This window comes from Mauremys mutica, chromosome 10 (genome assembly GCF_020497125.1).
Source record: "Mauremys mutica isolate MM-2020 ecotype Southern chromosome 10, ASM2049712v1, whole genome shotgun sequence".
Lineage (NCBI taxonomy): Eukaryota > Metazoa > Chordata > Testudines > Geoemydidae > Mauremys > Mauremys mutica.
In genome coordinates, this window is record NC_059081.1 from 1,986,703 (window position 1) to 2,008,821 (window position 22,119).

The window sequence follows — 22,119 nt, forward strand, 5'->3', positions numbered from 1 at the left end:
GAGAGGCGGAGGGAGGGAGCTGGGAGGCTGGGACATGGGCAGGGTGCGGTCCTGGCGGTTCCCGATCCCGGATCTCTTCAATTTCCCCTCTCACTCGTGCCCTGGGAGTGGAGGCAGCAGCGGCTCCGGCTCCAGCTCCAGCCCCTGCAGCCACCGCCGCCCTGACCACCAGAGCGCAAACCGCGGGGACTCCGGGCAGCCGGGCCCCGGCCCCGCAGCAGCCGCCCCGCTGCCAAAACAAACGGCCCTTCGCTATTTATTGGAGGCGGCCGGGCAGGAGAGCTCAGAGCAGGCGGCCAGCCCTCGGCGCCGGCCAGCAGCAGCGGGGCGCACGGCAGCACCTGCCCGGCACACGGCCACCTTTACGCACTGGATGGCGACCCCCCTGGGGCACGGCGAACACCCCGGCCGAGCCTGAGGGGCTCCCGGGCTGAGGACGCCCCTGTCGCCCGCCTCCCCGCCCCGGCGGAGCAGCCCAGCGTCCCCGCTGCCACCGGGCTCCCCTGCCATGAAGCTGGCCCGGCTCCTGCTGCTGCTGAGCGGGTGCGCGCTGCTGCTGGCCCCGGCAGTGCGGGGCTGCGGGCCGGGCCGGGTGGTGGGCAGCCGCCGCCGGCCCCCCAGGAAGCTCATCCCGCTGGCTTACAAGCAGTTCAGCCCCAACGTGCCCGAGAAAACCCTGGGCGCCAGCGGCAGGTACGAGGGCAAGATCGCCCGGAACTCGGAGCGCTTTAAGGAGCTGACCCCCAACTACAACCCCGACATCATCTTCAAGGACGAGGAGAACACGGGAGCCGACCGCCTCATGACCCAGGTACGGCCCGGGCCATGCCGGGCTCCCGGGCCATGCCGGGCTCCTGGGCCCCGTGTCCCGCAGCCCTCCCTCTCCGGGGCAGCCCTGCTCTCCCCTCCGCTGGGGCCAGCCGCTCCGGGGGACGCTCCACCCCGCCCGGCGGGGCGCGGGGCTGCCCGGGGGCCCGCGCTCAGGTGCTGGGAGGGAGGGAGGCCGGGAAGGGCCCCGCGGTGCGAGGTAGAGCAATGGCCCGAGCAGCTGCTTCCTCCCCGGATAGCTGCCCGCTGCGGTGACCCTCGGCTGCCGGCACCTGTCCTCCCGCGGGGCCCCTCTCCAGCCGGATCCCCGGTGCGCGGCGGGGGTCTCCTCTGTTCTCCCGGGCCCGGCTGCCCTTCCACCGAACCCGGGGACCTTCCTCTGCAGTGACCGGCGGCGCGGGGCGGCAGCGCTGCCGCGGGCCCCCAGGCTCTGGCCGCGGAGAGGAGCTGCGGGGATCAGGGCGCGCGGCGCGGCTCGCCCGGTCACCTGCCGGGCATCGTGCGCTCCGGGTCTCCGGCTGCGGCCCCGCGCCCGCCAGCACCAGTCCGAGGCGCGCGAGGTGGCGAGTTCACAGCCGGCCCCCGCAGCCACAGGATGCTCTGAGTCGCGAGGGGCTTCCTGGGGGCAAGCCGCTGCCCCAGCCCGCCAGGAGGGAGTCGGGAGCGCTGGGCACCCCCTGCCCGCCCGGGGAGGCCCCCAGCTGGGCAGTCCCTTGGCACTGACTGGGGGTAGGGTTCCGTGTCTGGAATCTCCAGAGCCCCGGGGCCCCAGTGCTGGGGGGTGGGGGGTGGCATGGGCGGGTGCCTGGGACCCAGTGCTGGGGGGGGCAGCGGAGGGTGCCTGGGACCCAGTGCTGGGGGGGGCAGCGGAGGGTGCCTGGGACCCAGTGCTGGGGGGGCAGCGGAGGGTGCCTGGGACCCAGTGCTGGGGGGGGCAGCGGAGGGTGCCTGGGACCCAGTGCTGGGGGGGGCGGCAGTGGAGGGTGCCTGGGACCCAGTGCTGGGGGGGGCAGCGGAGGGTGCCTGGGACCCAGTGCTGGGGGGGGCAGCGGAGGGTGCCTGGGACCCAGTGCTGGGGGGGGCAGCGGAGGGTGCCTGGGACCCAGTGCTGGGGGGGGCAGCGGAGGGTGCCTGGGACCCAGTGCGGGGGGGGGCAGTGGAGGGTGCCTGGGACCCAGTGCTGGGGGGGGCAGCGGAGGGTGCCTGGGACCCAGTGCTGGGGGGGGCAGTGGAGGGTGCCTGGGACCCAGTGCTGGGGGCGGCAGTGGAGGGTGCCTGGGATCCAGTGCTGGGGGGGCAGCGGAGGGTGCCTGGGACCCATTCCTGGGGGCGGCAGTGGAGGGTGCCTGGGACCCAGTGCTGGGGGGGGCAGTGGAGGGTGCCTGGGACCCAGTGCTGGGGGGGCGGCAGCGGAGGGTGCCTGGGACCCAGTGCTGGGGGGGGCAGAGCTGCTGGGGGGGTGTGGTGCTGTCCCAGAGCAGCATAGAGCCGAGCTGTAGAGGGACCAGGAAAGGGGGGCGGCTGGCGTGACCCTTGTCAGCGACCCCATCACAGACTGACCCCTGATTGCTCAATGGCCGGGTCCTCTGTCCCCTCGGCTGGGCTGTGAGACCACAGCCCGGTCCCTGCTGGCGCTGCCCGCGGGGGACCGGGCGGAGGAGGTGGCTGCGTGGGCTCCGTAGGGCTCCAGCAGCCCTTGTTGGCGGGAGTGACTTGGGCCCACGGGGAGCAGAGCAGGCAGCTGGCAGCTTCCCACGAAGGCTCCGGGCACATCTGGGCGCTTGGCTCGGCCGGGCAGCCCCTTCCCTCGGGGCCTGAGAATGGGGTGAGGAGGGGAGGGCTCAGCCTCTGTCCATGGGCTGAGAGCCTGGGATGGCAGCAGAGGTGGGGGCAGTGGCCTTGCAGGGCTCCATCAGCATCGCAGGCGGGCATTGCCCAGGGCCTCTCCATGGGGAGGGGATTAATGTACCCAGAGCCCTGGGCAGAGCGGCCTAGCAGGCACAGCCTTCACGCAGAGCAGGCAGCTCGCTGCGCAGCACTGTCCAAGCCCCTTCACCCTCTCTGTGCCTCAGTTTCCCCTGCCTCTGGGAGCTGGGGGAGCGGTTGGTTGCTGTCTGGGGTGGAGTGTTTGGAAGTTACTGACCCTAGCCGGGCGAGGCCGTGTCTAACGTAGGGGACAATGGCCTGTCATAAATTCCACCTGGAAGCCAGCAGAGGCGGCCTGGGCCAGGGGGGTGGCTCCGGGACGAAGGTTACCCTGCGTTTCGGTGTGGGCAAGGAGAATGCCTGCGGCTTTCAGGAATGCAGATAAGGAGCCTGGTCCCAGCAGTCTGCACTGATTTACAGCCCAGGTGAATTTCTCTGGGTCCCAGGGCTGGAGGCAGGCGCTGGCCGCCCTGGGCCCGTGGGTTCCTGGCTGGCGGGGGAATGACTAGCGGGCCCTGGGCTGAGCACAGGAGGCTGGGAAACCGGAGGGTCAGTGGACTCCGGCCTTGGTGTGTGTGAGGACACGAGAACTCCAGGAAGTGAATGTAGGGCAGTGTGACATCACTGGCGACTGGAGCCCTGGATAGTGCCTCCCGGGACAGCCCCTGCACTCCATGCTGCTCCTGCCTGGCCTGCTTGGACCTCCCTGCTGAGGCTGCCAGCCGGGGCAGCTAGTGCCAGCTGGGGGGTGGGCTGGGAGCCCAAAGCACTTCACAGCTAGCACTGACTGTCACATGGGTCACCAATGCCAGCCGCTGGATCAGAGCCAGCACCCCCTGGAGGGGAAAGGCCCCGGGCCCCATTTCCACCCCCCTGAGCCAGCCGGTCCCCACCCCGGGGCCAGATGGGAGCCAGCCGATGCCCCCTAAAGGGGAATGGCCCAGTCCCCATCCCTGTCCCCCTAAGCAAGCCAGTCCCCTGCCCTGGGGCTGGATCAGAGCCGGCGCCCCCATGTCCCAACTGTGAGCCCTAGGTCTGTCTCGCTGCATCAGGCAGGACAGAACCGGTCTCAGGTAATCCCAGTGTCACACTCTCTTCTCACCGTGTGCACAGTGGGGCCCCGACCGGAGCCTCTCAGCACCCCACAGCCCAGACATTACACCCAAAAGTGCCCTGCTGCCCCGGGGGCTGGGCCCTCGCTGGCCTGGCCCTGGTGGGAGCCTGGTGGCCAAGATACAGGGACACCTGGCTGGGGGAGCAGGGGGCTGCCAGCCAATGGCACCAGGACTCCCAGCACCCTCAGGGCAAACTTCCCCAGTCTTCCCAGTGCCCCCCGGGGGGAGGGCGAAGGGAGCGATGCCCCCAGGGCCCCAGGCGGCTCGAGGTGCAGGTTCCATGCTGCCAGGGCGGCTGGGGGAGGGGACGGGACCCACTCCCATGCAACCCCTCTCCCTCGCCTCACTGGCTTTTACTGCTGTTGACTCACCTCAGAACCTGTTTTCCCCAAGTCCAAGGGTCTGGGCGTCCGGGTGGTGCTGGGAGATGCTGGCCGGGGGGGCCAGGGCTGCTCCCTGCCTCTCCTTATCGGTTCATCTGCCTCAAGAATCTGCGTCTGTTTGCTCTGCGCTGGGCCCGCTGGCAGGCGCTGAGAGAAGGCCCCACCTCTCCCCTCCCACGGAGCCGGCCCCTCTCCACCCTTGCTGGGCAGAGGAATGTCTCAGGTGCCCGCCCATGGTGCCCTACAGGCCAGCCTCATGCCCAGCGCCCCCGCCTGCAGACCCAGCATGCTGCCCCCTCCCGGGTGGCTCCTCACCCCCCAGCACCGTGGGGCTGGCAGTGCCTGGGCAGGCTGCCCTGCTGAGGAAATGCCACTGACACCTCCCCCCCAACATGGGCATGCCAGGGCCTTGGCCCCCATGCAGGGTGGGGCTGCTGGCTGCTCTCCCTGTGTGTGTGTGTGTGGGGGGGCTCAGCCTGGCCCTGCCATCTCGGGGCTCCCCCTGGGAGCTGGTCCCACCTGGGCTTGCTTGTGAGTGACTGTTGGGAGCTGAAGGTGCCAGGCAGGCACAGCATATGTGCCCAGTGCCAAGCGCCCTGCCAGCAGGAGCACCCTACGGGAGGGGCGCTCCCTCTCCAAGGCCCCGTTCAGCCCTCGGCCTCTGCTGGGGCCGCCAAGCTTGGCACAGAACTAAGCTGGCAGCCCCGAGCAGCTGGGCACGACCACTGATCAGTGCTGGCTCCTCGCCCTGGGGGAGCTGGTCCGTCCTAGTGAGTGAGCCTGCTTACCTGTCCTGTGGGCCAGGGTCTCTCCGGGTGTCTCCAAGCTGTGATCTCCCTCTGGCTCCCCCTCCGGCTCTCCGAGGTCCCGAGCCGCAAAGGCTGCAAACCCAAGACAGGGCGTTGGCTGCCACTCCTGCCTGAGAGCAGCTGCTGTGCGGCGGGCACCAGCTCCTCTGAGAGCCCCGGGCACCTGCCTAGTCCAGCAGCCTGTCTCCAGCCGATGGTTCGGGGCACCGCCCGTAATGTCCCTGGCTGGAGACTGGATCCACCCTGTCGCTCGTGTCCTTAGCTTGCAGAGTTACTCCTGCGCTGCGCAGCCATGCCATTGCCCACGCCGGCTCCTTGTGGCAGGGAGTTCCACAGGCCAGCTGGGCACTGTGTAAAGAGGTTCTGACTCCCCTGCCAGTGATTTCCTCGGGTGGCTGCTCACGGCACTGGGCAAACTGAGCCCAGGATGGGTTCTTGCTGTGCCCTTCCCAGCCCTCACCATGCCAGGCAGCGATGCAAGCACCTGGCAGCCCTGCTGCAGTCAGGGGCAGGGCCTGAGCCTGTCTCTGTGCCCAGCTCTGTGTGCCAGTCTCTGGGATCTCTCTCTACCCATCGTGATCCGAGTGTGTGGCTGCCTCCTGTCGCCATGGCGATGGCCTGAGTCGGGGTGTGTGTGTGGGGGGGGCAGCGCTGCTCCCACTGAAGACTCGGCCCCGGGCCGGGGCAGATCCCACTGTACCTGTAGCCGTGTGGATGCTGGCCAGGCTGTGGGGTGCCCACTGGCATGGAGGGATTTCTGTCTCCCCCATCTCTTGGGCACCTTTGCCCCTCCCCACGACCTGTGCTGCCCTGGCCAGGCCCTGATTTCTGAGCTCGAGGCAGCAGCGTGGCATGAGCCCCTGCACCGTGCCCTGGGGATTGTCACCGGGCCTGGTCCGGCCCCCGATTCCTGTCAGCTGCAGCGACCTCACTTTGTGCTCAATGTCCCCGGGCCGGGTCCTCGATGCGGCCCCCCGCTGGGCCGGCCCAGGCCGCCGGGGACCATCCCGTGCCCATGGGGGGTGGGGTGGGGGGCTGCGAGCTGTGCCCCGTGCCCAGGCACTCGGCTGTGCGGACTCTGGCACTGCAGTGACACCTGCTGGCCAGAGCTGGCACTGGCAGAGCAGCACTTTGCCCTCCCAGCTGCCCCCTGCACGCCCCCTCCTGGCGTGTGCCCACGCAGCCGGGCCTGGGTGGCCGGGGTGGGACAGGCCGGGGTCTGAGCCCCCTTCCCTGACCCCTGCCCTGTGCGCCATGTCCCCTTCGCCTGGGACAGTGCGCCCCCTGGATGGGGAGTTGTCATGCCGGGGGCACGGCTGGGGCTGCCTGGGGGATTCCAGCTGATGCTGAACTGGGAGGAGCTGAGAATCCCAGCGAGGACCCAGGGTCTTTCTGCCCATGCAGCACGTAGCACAGGGGCCCTGGCCCAGGGCTCGGCTCCTCGGCGTGAGGCTCCTGCGCAGTCAGGAGGGATTGAGCCAGGAGAAGCAGGACACAACCTGATGGCCAGATCTGCCCCGGGAGGAAGGGCTGAGCGGGGGCGAGGAACAGGCCAGGAGCTTGCTGGGGATCTGTAAGCACAGGGGGCAGCTTTAAGGCGCTGCGGGGATCCACCGCCGGGAGGAGGCTAACGTGCCGCGTCTGCGTGTGCTGGCGTGTGCAGGCCCGGCGGGGCCATGTGGGGCTTTGCTGGGCCCCATCCACTCCCATTGCACAGAGGTTTATGGGCCCGGCCCCTGCTCCAATTGCTCCCCACTTTTCCTCTCGCCTGTCCTGCGTCTGTGTGTGTCTGGCCGCTCCGAGGATGGGCTGGGCTGGGGGCTATGTGCAGGCTGAGCTCTGGGGCTCCATGCGGGGGGGATAGTGGGGGCCGTCCTGGCCGGATGCCGTTGTCTGGCTAGGGAAGGGGTCGGGGCGAGCCCAGTTACAGTGCGTGATGCTCTAGGCTCCAGGGAGGCAGCCCGGCCTGGGGCTGGGATTAGGGGCCCCCCGCATGAGCACCCCCTGCCCGGGAGGATCTCGGTGCAGCTGGGGCGGGGTGGGGAGCAGGGCTGCTGTGGGTCCACGTGGCAGAACAGCCTCCCCCTCCTGCTGGCTGCTGTGAGCTGGACTCAGAGCAGTGCCCGGGGGCCGGCCCCATCCCTGCCTGGCTGCAGAGCTGAGGGGGCCCAGTGCCAGCCTCCCCCCCGCCACCGGCCAGGAGCGGTGTCTCTGGGGGTGGCCGGGCTGCATGGCCAGGGGGCTGAGGGGGGCACGGTGGCCCTGCTTCCAGGCAGGCTGGTGCCACTCACGCCGTGGTGCCATGTGCCTGGGTGGCATCAGGTAAGTGATTCATGGGGACAAAGCCTCACCCCCCCCCCATGAATTGTGTTTGTCAAATTCCTTCCCTGTCTTATCTCCGCCTGGCCCAGACACTGAGACTGCACCCAGCTGGGGGAGGGGGGAAGGCAGAGAGGAACCTCTCTGGGGCAAAGGCCCCCTTCCCCCACCCCCTCCCTCTGCATCAGGAAGGGCCCCCCAGCACTGTGCCCCCCCCCGCACATTGGAGACTTTGCCTGGTTTCAGAGGGGTCCCCGTGTTAGTCAGCGAGGGTCCTTGGGGCACCTTAGAGACTAGCACAGTTATTGGGGCAGAAGCTTTCGTGGGCCAGAGCCCACGTCCCCGGGTGCCGGGAGGGAGGGACAGACACAGCCCATGAAGAGATGGGGGTCGCCGTACCGAGGGGGGGTCAGTGCTAACGAGACAGTTCAGTTCAGGTGGCCGTGGGCTGTTCTCAGCAGTGAATAGCAAGGGAGCAAACATCACTTCTGCCGTGGTAACGAGGCCCATGTAACCAGGGTGGCCCATTTCCAACCGATGACAAGAAGGGGTGAGTAACCGGGGGGGGGGACGTTAGTTTTTGTAGTGACCCTAGACCTGTGGCTGGGGAGCCCCACCCCTACTTCCCATCACCGTGCTCACCCCGTCCGCCCCTGCAGCAAACTCCCGTCTCAGCCCAAGGGCGGTGTCATGGGAGGGGTAGGGCCGGGGGTGCCTGGGAGAGCCCCAGGGGGAGATCCCAGTGCCAGGCTCTGAATGCCCAGCCTGAGGCACCAGCTGGAGCCCGGGGGGCTGCCCTGTCCAACCTTCCCCTGCGCTGGGTTTGGATCTTCCCGAGCTCACAACTAACCTGAGCGTAGAAGCCTCAGGCGCAGTCCTGGGGGCCAGCTTGGAACATCCCAGTTATCATCCCGTGGCTATTCATCACCACCCATCTTCCTGCTCCGGGGGCGCCCAGGGCTGGGAGCAGGGGCTGCGGGTCGGGAGTGAGGGGCCCCGGCAGAGCTGTGGGGGAAGCTCAGGGCTGGGAGCAGGGGCTGCGGGTCGGGATTGAGGGGCACCGGCAGAGTTGTGTGGGGAGCCCAGGGCTGGGAGCAGGGGCTGCGGGTCGGGAGTGAGGGGCACCGGCAGAGCTGGGTGTGGGGAGCCCAGGGCTGGGAGCAGGGGCTGCGGGTCGGGAGTGAGGGGCACCGGCAGAGCTGTGGGGGGAACCCAGGGCTGGGAGCAGGGGCTGCGGGTCAGGAGTGAGGGGCACCGGCAGAGCTGTGGGGGGAGCTCAGGGCTGGGAGCAGGGGCTGCGGGTCGGGAGTGAGGGGCACCGGCAGAGCTGGGGTGGAGGATGGTGGTGTGGGCCTGGTTTGGTTGCGATCCCTGTTCAGGGTGGGAGCCCGGGGCTGCAGGTGCCTGGGGGAGGGGCAGGCAGTGGGGGAGGGGGTACAGAGGGCTCGGACACAGGGCTATGGGCTGGCACCAGATCACACGATGCTGTAGAGGCAGCAGGAGCAGGAGAGCCCCCCCGGCTGGGTTGGGGGCTGCCCAGCCGTTTCCCTGGGGGCCGGGGGCTGGAGGAGGGGCTGTCCCGGGGGAGGGGGGAAGGGCCGTCCCTGGGGTCTGTGGTGCCCATGTTTGGGATGGTTTTTCGCTGCGGGCTCTGATCAGACCAGGAGACTCCCTCAGACCTTAGCCAACAGTGCAGCCCCTTCACCGTCCTCCTGGGGGCGCCCTCCCCCAGCGCTGCGAGGAGGCCAGCTGGAGCCGTGCAGGGCACCTGGCCTGGGGAGGAGCGAAGCCACCTGGGCTACTGAGGGAGCCGCTGGGGAGTGTCTCTGGGGCAGTGAGGGGCTGGGAGGGGGCTCTGGGTCTAACCCCCCCCAGGCTAGCAGTGACCGACGAGCGCTGCCAGCGGGTAGCTGCCCGGGGCCGTGGTGAGGGGCTGCCAGGTCTCAGCCCAGCACCCCATGGGCCAGTGCCCAGCTCACCAAACCCATGGGCCCCAGCCGGCCCCTCTCTGCCAGGCCCAGCAGACGGCTGCCCGGACTGCACCAGGGCCCCCGCAGGGCGGGTGCGAGGGGGACGTGAGTGCAGGGCTCAGCGACCAGGGCCTGCCGACTCCGGCGCGCCACGTGCGGGCGAGATGTCGGGACTGGACTCAGCCGCTGCTGGTGCCCTGGCCCTGGCAGTCGGGGACGGGGGCTGCCAGCCTGGCCCACGGGGGGGGGGGAAGCGATTGCCAGGGCTGTGGTGTGAACGTGGCATCCAGGGCAGTGCGGGTCGTGCCCAGAGGCCGTGGGGCTGCTGCAGGGCTCGCGGTAGCAGCTCAGGGTGGGGTGGTGGCACCAGATGGCCCATGTGTGGGGAGAGGCGGGGAAGGCGTCTCCACAGGCAAAGTACTGGCCTGGCTCCGGAACCAGCCAGGGCCCAGAGAGCAAAGCGGGGCATTAAAGAGTCAGTCTGTGTAGGGGCAAAGGCTACCAGCGGCCACGGGCGGCTCGCGAGAGGCAGCAGTGATCTGGGAAGGGGGATGGACGGGGGTGGTTACGCCAGGAGCTTTAGGGTAATGTGAGGCACTGCAGGGAGCCCCAAAGAAGCTGTGGGGATGGGGCAGACGGCGGCAGGTGAAACGCTGTCCCGTGTACTCTGGGGGTGGCTGTAAAGGAGCCTGGATCCGCCCGGGAAAGACCCGCATGCAGTCACTGTGTGCGGCACGGCTCCCCCGGGGCATCGCACCGCTGCAGGGCTCTCGGGAGGGTGACGAGAACCTCCTGTGGCGAGGGATTGAACAGACGCAGCTGGTGCCCACAGGCAGGAGCGGAGGAGGGGCCGTGAGAGGACTGGCTGGGTGAGACGGGAGCTCAGCATCTCTGTTCTCCCCGTCTCAGGGAACAGAACAAGGGCACTTGGCTGACACCAAAAAGTGGGGAAGGCAAAATCAGCACACGAGGAAATCGTTTTTTCACACGTCCCATTAGCCTGTGGAACTCACTGCCACAGGAAGTCACTGGGGCCAAGAACTTAACAAGCTCCATAAAAGGGACATTTCTGCAGCTACAGGGCTCCCCAGAGTCATTGAAATAAATTCTGGCAGGGCTGTTGCCCCTCCTGCTTCGGGGCTTCAGCCAATCTGTGGGCGGGGGGCAGATTATCTCCATCTGCTCCTGCAGGGCTGCCACACCTTCCCCTGCAGCGTCTGCGCTAGGCACCGGCACAGACAGGCGGACCCGGGCTCTGAGCCCATCTAGCAAGGCCTGTGTCCCTCTGCCCCAGTGGAGCGAGCGGGCAGGGGCTGCTGGCTCTGGGGAGCGGCGTGTCTGCATCCCATGGGAGCCCTGGCCAGTCGCTGCTGGCTGCAGAGCGGGGGCTGTGATGGGGGAGGGGCTAGCGCAGGGTACGCTGTGCGGGGCGTGGGGGATCCTCCCCACACACAGCAGGGGGCAGCAGAGGCTGGCTTTGCAGTGTGGGGCAGAGGGAGGGGGTCGGGCCCTGCTGCCCCATGTACAGCCTCGTTGGCTCCCAGCAATGTCCTGGGGTTCAGGGCAACAGGCTGAGAACCCCCCCCCGCTCTGCCCTGCCCCCCCTTCTGCCCTGCCCCCCCGGTCTGCCCTGCCCCCCCGCTCTGTCCTGCCCCCCCCGCTCTGCCCTGCCCCCACTTCGGGCTGCCCCCCGGCTTCGCACTAATGCTGCCCCTTGCCCGCAGCGCTGCAAGGACCGCCTGAACTCCCTGGCCATCTCCGTGATGAACCAGTGGCCGGGCGTGAAGCTGCGGGTGACGGAGGGCTGGGACGAGGACGGGCACCACTCGGAGGAGTCGCTGCACTACGAGGGCCGAGCCGTGGACATCACCACCTCCGACCGGGACCGCAACAAGTACGGCCTGCTGGCGCGCCTGGCCGTGGAGGCCGGCTTCGACTGGGTCTACTACGAGTCCAAGGCCCACATCCACTGCTCCGTCAAGTCCGGTAGGGCCGGGGGCCGGGCCGGGGGCCGGGCGGGGCGCTGCTCGCGGGCATGTGGCCGTGGTACCCCAGGGCACGGAGCCGGGGGAAACTGCTCGGCTGGCACCAGCCCTGGCGCTGGCACCCAACTAGTCTGAACCCCCTGGTCCCCTCCCTCGCCCACCCCCCACTCCAGTGCCCTCCTCACCATGGGCACCCCCCCACCCTGCACTCACCCACTCCATCCATAGCTTCCCAACAGCCCTGCCCCCGCCCAACTCCCCCCATCACTCTGCCTGCCCTGCATCCTACTCCCCCCGGGCTGTGCTACCCAGTGTACCCTGGCCCCGGGCTCCAAGCCCCCTTCAGTCCCCCTCGCCCCATCCCATCCCCACCTGAACCCCCCAACCCATCCAGCGCCGTCTCCCCCGCACACTTATTCCACCCCAGGCTCTGCCCTGCCCCCTCCCCCGCCCCTGCTTCCTCTGCCCAAACATCAGAGCCGCACGGCAACTCACCTGCCCACCCCGTCTGAGTCTCCCCCATCCCATCTCTCCTGCTCCCCCCCCACCCTGTGCAGGGAAGACAGCGGCTCTCTGGCCGTGGGGAGATGGGGGGCAGGGGCTGGTTGCTCTGGGGTGATAACGAACAGCTCGGGATAGAGCTCAGACATGGCATCTCGAAACATCCCAGCTTGGCAATGTCTGCTCAGGAGGGAAAGTGGGCTGGGCGAGCAGGGGGCTGCGGGTCGGGAGTGAGGGGCACCGGCAGGGCTGTATGTGGGGAGCCCAGGGCTGGGCTAGCGGGTGGCTGCGGGTCGGGAGTGAGGGGCACCGGCAGGGCGGGGGGGGGAGCCCAGGGCTGGGCTAGCAGGGGGCTGAGGGTCGGGAGTGAGGGGCACCGGCAGGGCGGGGGGGGGAGCCCAGGGCTGGGCTAGCAGGGGGCTGCGGGTCGGGAGTGAGGGGCACCGGCAGGGCGGGGGGGGGAGCCCAGGGCTGGGCTAGCGGGGGGCTGAGGGTCGGGAGTGAGGGGCACCGGCAGGGCGTGGGGGACCCCAGGGCTGGGCTAGCAGGGGCTGAGGGTCGGGAGTGAGGGGCACCGGCAGGGCGGGGGGAGCCCAGGGCTGGGCTAGCAGGGGGCTGCGGGTCGGGAGTGAGGGGCACCGGCAGGGCTGGGTTTGGGAGTGAGGCATCATCACCTGCTTTGCCTGTAGCCGTTGCCTTGGTGCGCGGCTGCCGCCCCTGCGCTGCCTGGCCATGGGACCCGCACGGGCCCTGCCATCGGTGCCCGGGGAGAAGCGGCTCTGCGGGCAGTGCCGGGTCTGTGGTGCACGGGGCGCAGTTCTGATTCCCCCCAGCAGAGGGCAGCGAGCCCCCCAGCCCCCCAGGAGGTGCCCCAGAGCGCAGGCGGGTTGGCCCCGGGGCTCCAGGCCGGGCCGGGCGAGCGGGCGTTGACCGTGGCCTCGTCTCGCTGAGCTTTGCCCAGTAGCGGGACGGGAGGCGCCCGGGGCTCGCCCAGCCTGGGGGCTCTGGCTGCTGGGCAGGGACGTTTGCTAGGCCCCGGCCCCCCCCTGGCCTGACCCCTTAGCCTGGATCCATCAGCCTCACGTGCTCGGACACAGCCGGGGCCTCCGCACTGACCGGCGGCCCCGGCAGGATGGGCGCCCCCGGAGCGAGGGCAGAGAGGGGGCCCCCCCCCGGAGCGAGGGCCCCCCCGGCTCCCAATCTCCCTCTGCTGGCCCGGGGGCAGGATGCCGGGGGGGAGTCTGGGGGGGGCTGCAGGTGGCTGGGAGTGGGGGGCAGGAGGCTCTATCTGGATGAGGGTCACATGGGGGCAGGAGTTTGAGTGGAGCTGTGCAGGGCGGGGGCAGGAGGTTCGGAGGGGGCTGTGGGGGGGCAGGAGGAGCGGGGGAGGGGTGGGTGAAAGAGAAGAGAGAAGCAGATTGGGGGCAGTGAGGGGTGGGAGCAGGTGGGGGGGGGCAGGGGTGAGGGGAAGCCCGGGACTGCCGGACAGGAGGGGCTGGGGGGGGGCTGTGTGTTGCACGGGGGGGGGGGCAGATGTCTATTTTTAAAGAAACCAAAGCCCATGTCTGCTGAGAGGCAAAGCTCCTGCATGAGTGTCCCTGAGCGTCCCCCCCCCCGCTCCCCGGGCACCCGGCCCTCGGACCCCCCCAGTGCCCCCCCGGGCTCCCGGCCCTCGGACCCCCCCAGTGCCCCCCCCGCTCCCCGGGCTCCCGGCCCTCGGACCCCCCCAGCGCCCCCCCCTGCTCCCCGGGCTCCCGGCCCTCGGACCCCCCCAGCGCCCCCCCGGGCACCCGGCCCTCGGACCCCCCCAGCGCCCCCCCCGCTCCCCGGGCACCCGGCCCTCGGACCCCCCCAGCGCCCCCCGGGCTCCCCGGGCTCCCGGCCCTTGGACCCCCCCAGCGCCCCCCCCGCACCCCCGGCTCCCGGCCCTTGGACCCCCCCAGCGCCCCCCCCTGCTGCCCGGGCTCCCGGCCCTTGGACCCCCCCAGCGCCCCCCCCTGCTCCCCGGGCTCCCGGCCCTTGGACCCCCCAGCGCCCCCCCCGCTCCCCGGGAACCCGGCCCTTGGACCCCCCCAGCACCCCCCCGCTCCCCGGGCACCCAGCCCTTGGACCCCCCCAGCTGCAGGTGGGGGCCCAGTGGGGGGGCATCATGGGGTACGAATGGAGGGTTGTGGGGGCAGGATGGGATTGTGAGCTGGGGGGCGGGTAGGTTATTGGGTGTTAAGGGTGTTGAGGTGCGTGTGTGGGGGGTGCAGGGTATTGGCGTTACAGGGAGTGTGGGGGTGTCACGGAGTGTGGGGGAGCCAGGCCCTGCACCCCCGGGCTCCCTGCCAATTCACCAGGACTCTCAGCCAGCCAGGAAAGCAGAAGGTTTATTCAGACGACAGGAACACAGTCCAGGACAGGTCTTGCAGGCACAGATAACCGGATCCCCCGGTCCATTTTGGGGGCCTCACAGCCCCCTCGGGGATCAGAGCCCGGTCTCCCTGCTCCCCTGTTTCCCCAGCCAGCTCCCGTCTGCCCAACCCTCTCCGGCCCCTCCTCTCTGCTCAGCTTCCCGGGCTAAGAGGTCACCTGACCCCTATGTCTCCTACACCTTTAGATGCACCTCTGCAGGGAGGGGCCGGGCCATCCGTTGCTAGGAGACAGAGCTTCAGGCATTTGCTGCATGGCCTGTTGCTGCTAGATACTTAGGATCTGTCCCCAGCCCCCAGTGCGAACAGTCCCACTTCGTCACACCTCTCCCCCCTTCGAGACCGAACTGAGCGGGGTCACTCCAGCCAGTGACCTGGGGAAGTTCGAACCCACCGACATTCCCACAGAGGCCCCAGGGTCCCCCCCGTTCTGGGGGGAGAGTCACCCCAGGTCATTCCAGTTTCCTGCCCCCCTGTAGGTCGGGGGGACTCGAGGGCACTGGCAGGTTGCAGGGGGGAAGCCTTATGCCGCCCGCGCCCTTTCCCCACCCCAGTACCCCTGGGGTGCACGCGGGGCTGGGGCCTTCTCCCCACGTTCCAGTCTGGGGGGCTGTGATTCGGGCTCTCTCGGTTCAGAGCCCCCCTTTTGACTCTGGCCCCCCTCTGGACAGGCTCCTCGAGGCGGGGCCCGGGTCTTACAGCCATCTTCCCCCTATCCCGGGCCTTCCTCCCCCTCTGGCAGGGGGCACAGGAGCGGCAGTGCTGCCGGACATGGGCAAAGACCCCAGGCCAGTAATAGCTCTGCAGCAGCCTCTGCTGGGTACGCCAGGCTCCCTGGTGCCCTGAGGGGGGAATGTCATGGGCCTGGCACAGCAGCTGGTGGCGATACTCCTGGGGTACCACCAGCTGCCTCCTGATCCCCCTTGACTCCATCTTCCCTGGGGGAGCCCATTCTCGGTACAGGAGCCCCTTCTCCCACAGGAACCTTTTCCGGCCACCTCGTCCCATGGTCTGTCCCCCCCCGAGGCTGGCCAGGTCCCCTATCCTCCGCAGGGAGGGGTCTTCCCGCACCGCGGCCTGGTACTCAGCCGCTGGGGCAGGGGCGGGGATCTGCTCTCTCTCCCCGGCTGGGTCTGGGGCCACAGCCTCTCTGAGCCCCGTCCCTGGGCGTTCCCTCCCTACCGGGTCAGGGTCCGGTGCCTCGAGCAGAGTACCTTCCCTGGTGTCAGGGTGCAGAGCCCTGCGTCGGCTCTGACTATGGTTCACGGCCAGGGCACCCCGGGTGTTACTGGGCCAGTCCTCGAGGTCCCCCCCCCCATTAACACCTCCGTGGGCAAATGTGGGTGCACCCCCACGTCCTTGAGGCCCTCCTTGTCCCCCCACTTCAGGTGCACCCTCGCCACAGGCACCTTGAATGGGGTCCCGATCACACCCCTCAGGGTCAGGTAGGTGTCGGGCACCATCCGATCTAGGCCCACCACCTCGGGCCGGGCCAGCGTCACCTCTGCGCCCGTATCCCAGTACCCAGTGGCCTCCCTCCCGTCTACCTCCAGGGGAACAAGGCACTCACCCCGGAGGGGCAGCCCTGTGCCCATCCTGTAAACCCAAAACTCAGGGCGGGGAGCATCCAGCCCCTCGGAGGGGCCGACCCGGGGCCCCCCTCCCTCCTTCGCAGGTGGTACGCGGCCAGCCCCCCTTTCCTGCAAACGCTGCCCCTCATCCGACTGGGTCTCTACCCAGTTAACCCGGTGTGGGGTTGGTCTGCTCAGTTTGTCCGGGAGTTTGGGGCACTGGGACCGCAGGTGGCCCCTCTGGCCACATTGATAGCAGCGCATGTCCCGTTGGTCCCCTCGAACCGGTCGGTTGTCCCTGGCGCTGGCCGTTCCCTTTGGACGGGGGCTCTCCCGATTCCCCTTTTGGGTGGTCTCAGGATGACTCTCCCTCGGTGTCGCGACGGGCCTGTTCCTTTGGGGCTCCTCCCTGCCACCCCCCAACCGGCTCTTCACATAGTCATCGGCCAGCCGCCCTGCATGTCGCGGGTTCTCCGGCTTTTGGTCCCTCAACCACAGCCTCAGGTCGGATGGGCACCGCTCATACAGCTGCTCCAGTACCAGCAGTTTAACCAGGTCCCCTTCGTCTGGGCTCCATCTGCCCACTTGCTGGCGTGTCCCTCCATGCGGACGGCCAGTTGCAGATAGGAGACCTCAGGGGTTTGATCCTGACTCCGGAACCTCTCCCGGTACATCTCAGGGGTCAGCCCAAACTCACGCAGCAGGGCCTGCTTGAATGGTTCGTAGTTCCCTTTCTCCTCCTCTCCCAGCTGGCCGTACAATGCCACGGCCTTGGGGTCCGGTAAGGGGGTGAGAACCCGGAGCCTGTCCGCAGGATCCACCTGGTGCAGCTCGCAGGCCGTCTCAAAGGCGTCTAGGAAGTCATCCCTGTCCTCCCCCTCCTTGCGCGGGGCCAGGATGGATTTATCAAAGCTCCGCGCAGTCCTGGGCCCCCCCTCACTCACTGCAGCCGGGGGCCTGCTGCCCCCCAGCCTGGCCAGGGCCAGCTCATGTTGACGCTGTCGCTCTTTCTCCGCCCGTTCCTGTTCCCTCTGTTGCGCCTCATGTTCCCTCTGTCGCGCTTCATGTTCCCTCTGTTCCTTACGATCCTCCAGCTCTCTCAGTTTTAGCTCTCTCTCCCAGTCCAGCCGCTGGCGCTCCACGGATGAGCGTCGCCGGGATGATCCCCGGCTGGGGGGGGAGCTTCGCCGGGCCGATCCCCTGCTGGCCGGGGGGGTCACGGTGCCCTCGGTAGCTGGGCTCCTCCTCCCCCTCCCCCTAGGCCTAGGGGTGGGAGGTCTCGGGAAGCCCTCAGCGGCCGGCTGACCACTCCCAGCGGGGACAGACACTGGTGCCTGCGCTGCATCTGCCCGGCTGCTTCCCTCAGAGACAGGGACCGGTTCATTCCTGCGATCTCTCTCCTCCAGCCGGGCAATCAGCTGGGCCTTGGTGAGCTTCCCACAGTGCAGCCCCCTCTGCTTGCACAGCTCCACCAGCTCACACTTGCGCTGCGTGGCATACATCTTCCTGCTGGCCGCTCGCAGGCCGGGGTGCTCGCCGCTCCCCACGGGTTCCAGGGGGGGCCCCTAGTGTGCCAGTCCTTGAGCTCACCACCTCTTTGCCAGGGTCGAGCTGCAGACTCCTCCGCCCTGGGAATCGCTCGCCGTGATCCCCCAGGGGACCCTGTTACTGCAAAGTCCTGCTCTCTGGTCACACTCTCCCAGGGGTTAATCGCCCCTTCGTTTTACTGCTCCCCAGTCACTTACTGCAGGAAGCGCCGTCCGTGGGGTGCAGTCATCCCACCACTGCCACCAGTTGTCAGTGTAGGGGAGTCAGGCCCTGCACCCCCGGGCTCCCTGCCAATTCACCAGGACTCTCAGCCAGCCAGTAAAGCAGAAGGTTTATTCAGACGACAGGAACACAGTCCAGGACAGGTCTTGCAGGCACAGATAACCGGATCCCCCGGTTAGGTCCATTTTGGGGGCCTCACAGCCCCCTCGGGGATCAGAGCCCGGTCTCCCTGCTCCCCTGTTTCCCCAGCCAGCTCCCGTCTGCCCAACCCTCTCCGGCCCCTCCTCTCTGCTCCGCTTCCCGGGCTAAGAGGTCACCTGACCCCTATGTCTCCTACACCTTAGCCAGCACCTCTGCAGGGAGGGGCCCGGTCATCAGTTGCTAGGAGACAGAGCTTCAGGCATTTGCTGCATGGCCTTTTGCTGCTAGATACTTAGGAACTGTACCCAGCCCCCAGTGCAAACAGTCCCACTTCGTCACAGGGGGTAAACGGGGGGGTAGGTTATTGGGTGTTATCGTGGGGTGTGAAGGGTGTTGAGGTGCGTGTGGGGGGGTGCAGGGTATTGGCGTTACAGGGAATGTGGGGTAAACGGGGGGTTTGCATTTTTGCTCTGGCTGTTGGGTTGAGGCAGGTCCCACCCCAGAAGCAGCCACATCTCAGCACCGGGGGGGGTCCCTGTATAAACGACCCCTACGCCCCACCCCAGAGGTGGCTGCATTGCCCGCCAGGTGAAGGGTGCCAGGGATCTGCAGGGTAACCGGCCTGTCCTCTCTCGTTCCCTCTAGAGCATTCGGCGGCAGCGAAGACGGGCGGTTGCTTCCCTGCCCGGGCCCTGGCGACGCTGGAGGGTGGGGCGAGGACCCCTCTGTGGGCGCTGCGCCCGGGGCAGCGGGTGCTGGCTATGGACGAGCAGGGCCGGGCCACCTACAGCGACTTCCTGGCCTTCCTGGACAAGGAGGCGTCGGCGCCGACCACTTTCCACGTGATCGAGACCCGGGAGCCGCCACGTCGCCTGGCCCTGACCCCTGCCCACCTGCTCTTCGTGGCCGAGAACTCCACGGCGCCCGCTGCCCGCTTCCAGGCCACCTTCGCCAGCCACGTGCGGCCCGGCCACTACGTGCTGGTGTCAGCGGTGGGGACGAGCCTGCGGCCGGCCAGGGTGGTGGATGTCTCCACCCAGACAGACTTCGGGGCCTACGCCCCCCTCACCCGCCACGGGACCCTGGTGGTGGACGACGTGGTGGCCTCCTGCTTCGCCCTGGTGCAGGAGCAGTGGCTGGCGCAGCTGGCGTTCTGGCCGCTCCGGCTCTACCACAGCCTGGCGGGCGGGCACAGGACCCAGCCGGAGGGCGTGCACTGGTACTCAGGGCTGCTGTACCGCCTGGGCCGGCTGCTGCTGGCCCCAGAGAGCTTCCACCCGCTGGGGACGGCCCAGTTCGAGAGCTGAGGGCTGCCGGGGAGAGGACGGGTGGCCGTTGGGCCGCTCTGCCTGGGAAGAGGAGCCAGCCAGGCTCTGAATGCCGCCTGCCCTAGGAAGTGGGCCCGGATCCCGTGTGCCAGCGTGGCTGGGCGGCACCACACAGACCCTGGCGGAGCCGCCGGCCTGGGGCTGGGGGACCCGGCTCGCGTCCCCAGTTGCTCTGGGAGGCCTGGACGCCTGTCTACCCCCCTCTGCTGCTGGCACCAGGGCTGCCCCAGCTCCCTGCCAGCCTGGGCTCTGCCAACCGGCCCAGGGCCCCGGGCCGGGGGGCTGCAGGAGGGGGCGCCCCAGCTGGAGCTACATGCTGCTATTTTTGTGCGTGATTCGCTAATGACCAAGTTGCGGGGAAGGAGGGGCCAGGCGGGAGCCCCCCATGCCGGGGTGAGGGGTGGGGACTGTGCCTAGCAGGGGGAGGCAGGGCACGGCGTAGCGGGGCCCCCATCCCTCCCCTGACGCTGCCATCGCTGGCCTCAGCCTGCAGCAGGGCGGGAGGGCGGCAGAGGAGAGATCTGAGCTGCCCGACGCGCCCTGAGTGCCAGCAGACACCCCCGGCCGGCAGGGCAGCCCCATACGCCAGGTGGAAGCAGAGTCACTGCTGAGAACAAGCCGGTGCCCCCAGGGACGGGCCAGCCCTGCGGCTGGGGGGAGCTGGGGTATGAGCGGGGGAGGGGGCACCGGGGGGCTCGTGCCCTGGGGGGGTTCCTGCCCACGGTGTGCATGGTGCGTTGGCAGAGGGCGACAGCGTGGGCAGGGCTGGGCAGTGACTGGGTGCGACCTGGGATGCAGCCCCAGGGGATGGTGCCTCTTAGCCAGACGTGAGCAGGCGGGGTGGGGGGGTGGAGAGCCCCCCTAATATTACTGGTGCCGGCTCTTAATTCGCCCACCTCTCCCTGTCCCCCCATCTGTGCCATTCACGCTCACAGGTGCCCCCCCGGCTCTGAGCTGGCTACCAGGCCCCCCCACCCCACAGGGTAAGTCATGGCTGGTCCCCTCATGACGGGAGCTCACCCCCCCCCCCCCGCGCTGGCAGCACCAGCCACAGGGACCCCCAGCCCCCAGCGCTGGTTAGTGGCGCAGCCGTGGCAGCAGCCGCTGTTATTTATTTCTCTGCTCGCTGTGACGGAGCCGGCGTCCCTGGGGTGGGGGCTCCGGGGGGGTTAAAGCCAGACGGATTTCAAGGTTATTGTACAGCCAGCGGTTGTGGAGCCCGTGGGCCGGAGCCGCTTGGCTCCTCACTGGCGGGACGGGGGGGGGGGGGAACCAGGCCAATAAAGCGATGGACTCCCGGGTGCTCCACGCGTCTCTGTGGTTTCGCGCTAAGCCCCCGGCAAAGGCCCACAAGCTGCTGCCCCGGCCCCGCCGGCGACCCCGGCCCTGGCCACACAGGCCACAGGGGGGAATGCGGCCAGCTCTGGGGCGGAGCCCAGCGCCCCCCACCCGCACACGCCCCTCGGAAATGCTCCCGGGGTGGGGGGCTGGGGGGGAGGCAGGCTGGGGGCCTGTAATGCCCACGAGTGGCAGGCGGAGCAGGGCCCGGCGCCTCTGGCAGACGCCCCCCTGCAGGCACAGGGGCCGGGGCACTGGGGGCAGCCCTGGCTCGGGGGGAGAGACCCACACTTGCCAGGGGGGCTCCCAGCCCGCTCCTGGCATGGCCCTGGGAGCGCTCCCACAGGGACAGCAGGGGGCGCTGCCCCACAGCAAATCCGCCAGGGGCCGGGCAGCTGGGCCCAGGCCTGGGGGGGCTTTGGCTGCAGGGCCCCCCGCACGGGCTGCCCCAGGGGGGAGGGACAGGGCTGTGGGGACCCGGGCTCCAGCGCAGGCCCAGGGGGGACCAGGCGGGTGCTGCCAAGCCAGGCGCCCACCGCAGAGCCAGGAGCGAGTTCGGGCTTCGGATGGTGTCCAGCCTGCGCCCCCCAGTCACCCCAACGCGGCCCCCGATGCTGCCCCCAGCCCAGCAGTCACCTGGGGGCGGGAGAGGAGTGGGGGCCCCTTGGGCTCTTAGGGGCTGGCCCGAGGCCCTGCCTGGAGCTCCCCGCCAGGGCTGCCCGTAGAGCCCTCGGCCACAACTGCCCCATCCCCCAGCCGGACCTCACTGGGACCCACCCCCTGGCTGCTTCTCAGGCCCCGGGGCCCCCTCCGGCTCCCCCGGGCCCCCAACTCCCCTCTCGGGCCCCCTCCGGCTCCCCCGGGCCCCCAAATCCCCTCTCGGGCCCCCTCCGGCTCCCCCGGGCCCCCAACTCCCCTCTCGGGCCCCCTCCGGCTCCCCCGGGCCCCCAAATCCCCTCTCGGGCCCCCTCCGGCTCCCCCGGGCCCCCAACTCCCCTCTCGGGCCCCCTCCGGCTCCCCCCGGCCCCCAACTCGCCTCTCGGGCCCCCTCCGGCTCCCCCCGCCCCCAACTCCCCTCTCGGGCCCCCTCCGGCTCCCCCGGGCCCCCAACTCCCCTCTCGGGCCCCCTCCGGCTCCCCCCGGCCCCCAACTCGCCACTCGGGCCCCCTCCGGCCCCCCCGGCCCCCAACTCGCCTCTCGGGCCCCCTCCGGCTCCCCCCGGCCCCCAACTCCCCTCTCGGGCCCCCTCCGGCTCCCCCGGGCCCCCAACTCCCCTCTAGGGCCCCCTCCGGCTCCCCCGGGCCCCCAATTTGCCTCTCGGGCCCCCTCCGGCTCCCCGGGCCCCAACTCGCCTCTCGGGCCCCCTCCGGCCCTCCCCGCCCCAACTCGCCTCTCGGGCCCCCTCCGGCCCCCCCGGCCCCAACTCCCCTCTCGGGCCCCCTCCGGCTCCCCCCGGCCCCCAACTCCCCTCTCGGGCCCCCTCCGGCTCCCCCGGGCCCCCAACTCCCCTCTCGGGCCCCCTCCGGCTCCCCCGGGCCCCCAACTCCCCTCTCGGGCCCCCTCCGGCTCCCCCGGGCCCCCAACTCCCCTCTCGGGCCCCCTCCGGCTCCCCCCGGCCCCCAACTCCCCTCTCGGGCCCCCTCCGGCTCCCCCCGGCCCCCAACTCGCCACTCGGGCCCCCTCCGGCTCCCCCCGGCCCCCAACTCGCCTCTCGGGCCCCC

At 69.8% G+C, this 22,119-nt stretch overlaps 1 protein-coding gene across 1 annotated transcript; it reads left to right on the forward strand.

Moving 5' to 3' along the window:
* The first annotated feature begins 66 nt into the window (after positions 1-66).
* IHH (Indian hedgehog signaling molecule) lies at positions 67-20,333 on the forward strand. Its single transcript, XM_045031707.1, has 3 exons — positions 67-811; positions 11,075-11,336; positions 18,378-20,333. Exons 1-3 carry the CDS (start codon positions 509-511, stop codon positions 19,037-19,039), a joined length of 1,227 nt encoding a protein of 408 aa, XP_044887642.1. The 5' UTR covers positions 67-508; the 3' UTR covers positions 19,040-20,333.
* The last annotated feature ends 1,786 nt before the right edge of the window (positions 20,334-22,119 follow it).